Source organism: Hirsutella rhossiliensis (assembly GCF_020360975.1).
Source record: "Hirsutella rhossiliensis strain HR02 chromosome Unknown scaffold00008, whole genome shotgun sequence".
Taxonomy (NCBI): domain Eukaryota; kingdom Fungi; phylum Ascomycota; class Sordariomycetes; order Hypocreales; family Ophiocordycipitaceae; genus Hirsutella; species Hirsutella rhossiliensis.
The window spans coordinates 2,364,590-2,373,194 of NW_025408674.1; the positions used below are offsets into that span (position 1 = coordinate 2,364,590).

The following is an 8,605-nucleotide window of genomic DNA, read 5'->3' on the forward strand; positions in this document are numbered from 1 at the left end:
CTGGCCAGAGCACAATGCATGCCCTTGCCAATGAGCTTGACAACGAGGGGTTCCAGAGCCGCATACAGCTTGATCATGATGGCCGAGTCACAGCAGTCTTATTCGCACACCCAGCGTCTCTAGGATACCTCAACGCATACCCAGAATTACTACTGCTAGACTGCACATACAAGACGAACAAATATAAGATGCCACTGCTCGATATGATCGGCGTTGATGCCTGTCAGCGGTCATTCTGTATTGCCTTTGCCTTCCTCAGTGGTGAAGACGAAAATGACTATATCTGGGCACTGGACCAACTCCAATCGATATACGAGTTATATGACATTCGCCAGCCATCGGTTATCCTGACAGATCGCTGCCTCGCCTGCATAAACGCAATTTCCCGGTGCTTTCCTGCGTCCAAGTCTCTGCTTTGCATCTGGCATGCGAATAAGGCGGTGCTTAGCTATTGCAAACCAGCTTTCGACCGTGACGATGAGGACTCTAATAGTGATGAGAGGTGGGCTGAGTTCTTTGGGTATTGGCACTCAATCGTGGGCTCGAAAGATGAGGAGACATTTGATCAACAAGTTGAAGAGCTCGAGAAGCGCTTTGTGCCACGATACGTCAAGGAGGTTAGCTACATACGGAAACCTGGTTGGACCCGTATAAGGAAAAGCTCGTCAAGGCCTGGGTCGATCAATATGCTCACTTCGGCAATGTGGCTACTTCCGGGTGGAAGGCATCCACGCATTATTGAAGAGTCACCTTAAGAAGTCAACATTAGACCTCTTCGAGGCAACGAGGGCAATCAAGCAAGCTCTCCTCAACCAACTGGCCGAGCTACAAGCCAACCAAGCCAGGCAGCATATACGGATGCCAATTGAGCTCTCTGGAACCGTATATAGCACGGTACGTGGCTGGGTATCACACGAAGCCTTGCGACAGGTTGCAAAGCAACACAAGCGCCTCAACGAGAAAAACACCCCATCTTGCACAGGCAGCTTCACCAAGTCTCGCGGTCTCCCTTGTGCGCGCATTACAGTCTCTCATAGTGGAAGATCTGCCCTCCGGCTACAACATTTTCATACACATTGGCGCCTTCGACGGGATAACAAAGAGATTGGTCAGGTCCTCATAGAGCCTCGTCGGCGACTAGACCAACTTGTCGCCGCATCAAGGATATCACAGTCATCCACACAGCGCGAGCCAAGTGCATTTGAAGCCATAGAGTCAGATCTACGGCCAAAGGCGCCGCCTACATGCAGCAAATGCCACCAGCAAGGGCACATCATGACATCTCGCAATTGTCCTTTACGCTATAGCGACATACTGCAGCGGGCAGAGGCACGGGCGGCACAGACTGCAGAGACTGCAGCAATTGCAGGACTGCACAGACTGCACAGACTGTACAGACGGTAGCAGTTCCAGAGACTGCGCAGACTGCAGCAGTCATGGAGAAAATGACAGTTGCAGTCACTACGGTCTCTACAGTCTCTACAGCAATTGCAGAGACTACAGAGACTACAGAGAATCTATTATATGATGACCCACGAGCCATCTATCAGAGGTATGTCAGGAAAGAGACTCTTGGTATAGAGCACAGCCTCGCGGCAGTCTCAAGACCAACCAGGCATACCGAAAGGCAATGGGCTTGCCATTGCGCTACAGCAAGACTGAATATGACTGGTGCCTCGACTGGAAGCAAATGTCAAGGAGCTGCGGCTCGAGGCAATGGACCAAGGTAGAGATGATGGCATACCTTGATTGGGATAAGGCAGAAGAAGAGCGATTAGATGCCCGGGTGGCCGAGGAAATTCAGGTGCAGCCTTTCTCACGAGAAAGAGGTACTGCAGGTATATGGGCTGACTGCGAGAGAGACTCAGAGGAACAGCAGGCATTTTATTCACATATATAAGTGGTGATGATGCCGGCGATGCGAAAATGTGAGGCAGATCGTGAGATCACCGACATGCACCGGCGTGTAGCACTGTAGCTGGCCAATTTTAAGGCGGTGAACTTCCGCGCACCCTCCTTGCCACGCAACAGCGGCGCCCTTTGCGTCACGTCAATCTACCAAATAGGGAAGGCTATGGGTTCGAACCCTAAGGATATCCTCCTTTGCAATTAATTGAAGCTATATGTATGCAGCAAGCATGCTGTATCGGTGAGGCCGACTGCGAGCGCAGTTGGCGGCGGCCCAAATGGCCTGCCAGGCTTACATAACAGGCGCGGACGTCCGCGCCGACTTTAAAGGCGCGGGGGTCCGCGCCTCTATTGGCTCCCCAACGACGCTCGTCTGGTCTGACAAAGTAGACAACGCAAGCCATTACGCACAGTTAATTAGGCATGCTGTTGCGTTGGAAAGAGACGGGTCACTGGACAGTTCTAGCCACCCTAGTAAAACAGGAAGGATACTTATCCGGCTGATGCTATAATTAGGCCCTCGATGCGGCTGTTTTAGGTTCTTGGCGTTGAGCGGCGCCGGCATGGAGTTCAATGGATTATGGAGGCATGGAGATGAAAAGCCCCAGAAGGGCTACTTCTTTTTTTCGCGATTGCAATAACAAGGCAGACACTACGAGCTTGAAGAGAACAATGTATTCACTCTATTAAAATCCAACTAAAACCTGAAGCGCCCACCTCGACTGTATGTGCATGGTTGCGTCTGTCTACTTACTTGCTCCTCAGCAGCGGACAGCGAGCACAGTGAGGCAGGCCACAGTGGCGGCGGCCGCAAAGTCAAACCACCTAATGTTGGCAGCACCGCTAGTCCAATCGGCAGGAGTCGGCCTCGGCGAGGCTGAGGGCTGTTTATGGCGGCGTGTAAGCGGGCCCGTGTGGTTCGCAGCGAGGGAGGGGAGATGTCTTACGTACAGCAGCGCCCTGGGCGCTGTTGCCAGGGTCAGACTCGGAAGAAGGCAAAGAGGAGCGCATGCTGGTCTCAGGGGCCGATGCCTGAGTAGTTATAACAACGGCAGGCTTGCCGGTGCTGATGGGTGTAGGTGTAGCTTCAGCAGCCTTGGTGGTCTGGACTGCGGGGGGCACGGTGGAGCTTGTGAGGCGGTCGGCGGGGTTCTTCTCCGGCTCGGATGGCGTCTCCTTGGGAGCGGGAGCCTCATTCTTTTCTTCGGGGGTCTCTTTCTTTTCTTCAGGGGTCTCTTTCTTTTCTTCGGGGGTCTCTTTCTTTTCTTCAGTGGTCTCTTTCTTTTCTTTGGGGGTCTCTTTCGTTTCTTCAGGGGTCTCTTTCTTCTCCTCTGAGACCTCCTTCTTCTCCGCAGGGGCCTCTGGCTGAGTCTGGGGCTGATCATTACTCATCTTCTCCTCAGCAGCTCGAGCTGGACGAGAAGCGGCTGTATAATGGCATTTGTCCTCGATAACGGCCAGCGTTGGATATGGTGTCTTCATGTTACCTTTGACCTTGTCGCACTCCAAATACTTGGAGCGCATATCAGGGCCGTCGCACTTGTTCTCTACTTCCCTCCAGTGGCCAACAGCTGAACCTACTCGAGTTATGAGCACAACACATAACCAAGGATGCATGGTAGGGCGGGTAACTCTACCGCATTTCATGTGGGCATCGATCTCCTGGGGTGTCAATTTCGAAATGTCAATCCCAGCCGGGGGCCCCGCCCTCCGAACAAGCGACAGGTAAATGGCCTCTTCCTGTACGACGGGAGCTGCGCTCACAAGGGAGGCCGCAGTAGCCGCCAAGACAGCGAGGGTTGAAGCGGGATACATCTTGACAGAAGTAGTGAGAGAGAGCCTTGGTTGCTGAATTGTCGTTTGCCGACGAAGGGATGATTTTTCTTGCTGTCCCAGATGGAATAATGCAGGTAAAGATACGAATACAGAGGGGGGGAAGAGCTATTTATATACAAAACGAACCAAATCGCCAACGCCATATCTCGCGCTTTCGACTCAGTCAGCCCATGCTGGTCCCAGAGCAGTGTGCGGGATTTTGCCTTGTTTGCAGGCTCTAATCTACGTACTGAACCCATTCATATACACTATGGATAGTGTATAAGCCGAGTATAAATTAGTGTAATTATGCGAGAGAAGACAAACATATGCCTGGTTCAGACTATATACGTGCAGGCGGTACCTTTCTCGCAAAAGCTACAAGAACGTAAGATGAACAGGGATAGAAGCCAAAAGCGGGAAGCCAATACCTTTTATAAATACTCGGTTGGACATGCACACGGACATATGTTACATTTCTGGTAAAGGCTAAACGAAGGTTGCACCGGGATCATAGCCGAGAACAAAAAGTTGATACCTTTTTACGTTTATGTATGCATAATTGTCAGTTCGCACTTCATAATCAGATTTGGAAGGGCGTAGACAACAGGCCAAAAACAGACACGTTTTCCTTCCTTGTTTCTTTAAGCAAGGTAGAAACTAAACGCCACTGGCTCGCAAAGGTATGTACTACTCCGGTAACACACTGCACTGTCACTTATTACTATATATTTGGTTTCTGCCCTCGTATGTAGTTGGTGAGTTGGAGCAAATCTTAGAAAACTTGGGATAGGATAAACACGTGAAGAGAAGGAGATTATCGAGGAAACCCCGGACTTGACTATTCATATGATATTTTCAAAGTATAACATATTATATAATCGTTCCCTTGAGCTATGGAAACCTCGAAAACCCCATAACTCGAGGGGATCAAGCTGATGCATTAATCTCTACTTTTTACATAGCCGAATACCGTCCGTTGTCGTCCTTTCGTACCTGGCTGTATCTACCAACGAAAAATTTAGCTCTGAGTCTCCACAGCGGATATGGGTCACGAACCATTCATTATATTTGACCATCTGATAAGATTAGATGATCTGATAATCACTTTTTAATGGCTCGTACACGTAAGAACTTGCCAGATTCGGGCAGCCTCCGTGATCGAGAACGGCGTGGACATGTTCCTTATCGTACTGAAACCCATTTATTGATGGGGGCCCCTGCTGCCAATACTACCCGAACTTACCGAGTTGTAATGCCTACCCACTAAGGATGAACACGCGACAAGGTTAGGAGATCTGAGAAAGTCCTGTGTTCCGGCTCACAGCTGCTTACTACCCAAAGAAACTCGGAGAAGGTTAAGTGCAGAGTTTTCTCGTGAAAAGTCTGCATGCCGCAGAGTTGGAAATCGATCTTATAGATCGATTTTCGAGCCTGATCGATCGAATTTTATCGATCGTCACCTTCAATCGATCGATATCGATCGATCGCTGTTTGATTCGAATCGATCGACGATCGAATCGATCAATACTAAAAATCATCCCTATCTAGGTGATCTTGCCCATCAGTTGAAGAACTTGCCTCCAATTGTCCCCTTCAAGCAGACCAAGAGGAAGTGTCGGCTGATAGATGCCAGCTTTACTCCAGGAACGAAGACACTGCGCCATCGCCACAATATGGCGTCGTAGGCGAGATCTCAGTGGTGTTATCATCCTCCCACAGCTGCTAAAATCTCTTTCCGTTCCTGCTGAAGACGACGCGATGGTAAGGTAGTCAACAGCCATATAAGACAGCCGAGGAAACCGCGCAACACCAACGTCCTTCCACCAAGCGATTGGGTCCGTTTTGTATGCGATATTTTCCACCGGCGGCTCTGATAGGTACTGATCAAGCTCGTCCTGTTCTTGCAAGGCGGTTGACTGCTTTGGTCCTTTAATTTGCCGCCCTCGAGGCTCAGGGCAAGCCAATGATCGACTAAACGCCAATCGACGCTCAATATAGTCCAAGCCACTATTAGTCGTATCCGCTGAAACACCATCGCAGGATTGCCGATGAGCCATGTTCTTGTACCTCTCTTTCCAGACTGTCGCTAAGCTTCTCGCATATGTTCTTTCCCACTCCGACGTCTGACGAGACGGGAGTTGGCTCCAAAGCCGTTCCAGAGCGCGCCACTTCTTGCAGGGGTGGAACACCACTGCCGCTACATATGCGGTTGAGGTCAGCTTGCTATAGTAGTCGTTCAGCTTCTTCCATCCGAGCTTGATGTAAATCTTCAAAACCCTGCGAGTTCTTGCGTCCATGTCATTGAACAGGTGAACCTCTTTCATGGTCTGATCTTCGTTCTCTTCGATTATAACTCCTGAACTGCTAGTTCGAGGTGGTCAAGGAGCATCTCTACCACCGGAAGTACTCATCGAACCCTCCTGACGTGGAGCGTTTACCAGCAATACCCTCGCCCTGGAGTTGCTTCGAGGCGATCTTGAATGGCTGAAGGATCTTCTGAACCGCAACAACGACCTTCCATTCTTCAAGGGAAAGTTGTTCTTTCAGTATCGCTGGTTTGTCCTGTTCTTTGCCGCCTTTGCCAAGCCATCGTTCCTCGATGATGGAAAACATCCTGTTCAAAGCCGTACGCTTCAGCAGAGCGCGTGAGGCCATCGCCTCATCGGATTGCCAGCGAGTGCAGACGTTTTGAACCCACGTAAGAATAGGTTCAGTAGGAGCGGTTTGCCGTTGAGCTTCGTAAAAGACCTCGAGAGTTGACTGCTCGTTCGAAGAGCAATGCCAATATTGTGAAGTTTGCCAAATGGCCCAAACTTGCGGTACTTGTCCACTTCTTCGCCATTGATGATGTCGGGCAGTACGTCCTGATCCTGACTGCCTTCTGGGACTGTTTCAACCTCGAATCCTTCTTCCATGCTCGGCACACAGAAGTCGTCGTCGGTCGCCAGCTCATTGATAGCGTCGGACAACTGGCGCTGCTCTTCCTCTTCAGCCACAAAGTCCTTATCGCCCCAATGAGCAAGCAACTCGTTGAAATTATCCCTTTTGCTGCCGTACATCATAGCCCTGACGGCCAGGTTCAGAAAATGAGGGCGCAGCGGATGCGACGCTCTTCCCTGTCGAAATCGAACTCAGCGGCAAGCGCTTCCACAGCCGTATCATTATTCGTAGCGTTGTCAAGCGTGTAGTACCCGATTCTGACGCCGGATAACAGTCAAGATTGTCAGCTAACGGACCCAAGAAGTGTTGACTGTGGTTCTATACCTGTCTTCAAGACCAAACGCGCATATTGTATCTGCAACTTCATCTGCAAGCGCTGCTCCAGTATGGCGTTTCGCGAGAGCCAAAGCCAAGAGGATTCCCCATTGGTTCCAATCTTGGTCGATAAAGTGGGCGTTGATACCGAGGAATGATGTGTTTTGTCGGAAGTCCAGCCATCAAAGGTAAAATGAATCATACTTCTCGCTCTTTGAAGCAGCTCGCAAAGCGGACCAAGAGCGCGATTATACTCATCTAGTAGCAGATTCACAAGCGTTTTGCCAGTTGGTATCTGGCCTTCCTGGAGAGCCGGGTTGTTGTAGAGAAGGAGTCGTCTGAAGCGCTCAGAGTTTACGACATTAAAGGGGAGGTTATGATATGTAAGCCAGTCGAGCAGGAGCAGTTGATTCATCTTCGGATCGAATAACGTATGCAGATTGCTGAGAAGAGTCTGATCTCGAGGGTTCGTCGGATCGGCGCGAAGCATATCAAGCAGGTTCCGTTCTGCACCTCCACTCCCGGTAACTGAGCCTGCACGTTGTCTAGAAGGTGGCTGACAAGTTAGCGGGCATGATCGAACGACGTGGAGATGGGGTACGGAGAGGTGGCACAAACCACGACTTTGTGCTCCTTCCTCAGATGTCGGACGACGCTTCCCAGTCGAAGCGATGAAGACGTAATGTGCTGTCTTCGGCCTGTCCCGGAGGAAGCATCTCTCGCAGATCCATACGATCTTGTGGGGCCGTGACCTGTTGTCCTTCATTCTGAATCCGAATTGCCACCACCACGTCCGTTCTCGAGAAGGGTCGTGGCAAATCGTGAAGCCGGGAACCGCCCAAATTTATCAGTCGTCCAAGCTTCATAATCTGGAAACCCCATGGGTGCATATTTAGTTGATGCTGAACTGGTTGTCGGCTCGGAAGGCGGCGGCGTGGAGGAGGCGATCTCTATGTCCTCATCAAGCGCGTCCATGGTGGGAAACGTCCGTAAACAATGTGGGCGAGGTCAAATCGAAGGGTGCGAGGCTGATAAGGTCGAATCTGTATGAAGTCTACTCGGACAGGCTGAGGCCCGAAATAATTCCTGGTTGCGACGCGTACTGATTCCGTTGAACGGGGAGGACTTGCAAACGCAAGAGACGGAGAGATCAATTTACTTTTGTCGACACGCGACGCGCGGCAACAAGATAGATATGACTGGCTGCCTGGGACCCCCGGTCGTTTGCCAGGGTGTTTGGCAGACGCGTCGGGCGGCAGCATCGTCACGCATCCAACCTACGCAGCCTACCCTGGACACCTTGTATGGACATGGCGAACGACGATCAAATCGATCGATTGGAGGTTGGATCGATACGATATCGATCGAGCAGGACTTCTAATCGATCGATCGAAATCGAAATCGATTCGATTAATCGATTCGATCAAATCGATTGTACGATCGATTTCCAAGCCTGGCATGCCGGGGTTTGCTCGGCGCCGAAACCGCCCTCAACTGCTTGGGTAAATTGCTCTCCTTTCTGCCCTGTCCTCGAACCCTCTTCCTGATGCTCACCTCCTTCTGGCTCTTGCACTGTCTGTCTTTAACGCCGTTTCCATCTGAATATCCCGTACAATCAGCGAAC

General features: G+C 50.8%; 1 protein-coding gene across 1 annotated transcript; it reads right to left on the reverse strand.

Moving 5' to 3' along the window:
• Window positions 1–2,751: 2,751 nt before the first annotated feature.
• HRG_07608 (uncharacterized protein) lies at window positions 2,752–3,300 on the reverse strand (the record flags this gene model as incomplete). Its single annotated transcript, XM_044866079.1, has 2 exons — window positions 2,752–2,792; window positions 2,856–3,300. The coding sequence occupies 2 exons, from the start codon at window positions 3,298–3,300 to the stop codon at window positions 2,752–2,754; spliced, it is 486 nt and encodes a 161-aa protein (XP_044719043.1).
• Between the last annotated feature and the right edge of the window lie 5,305 nt (window positions 3,301–8,605).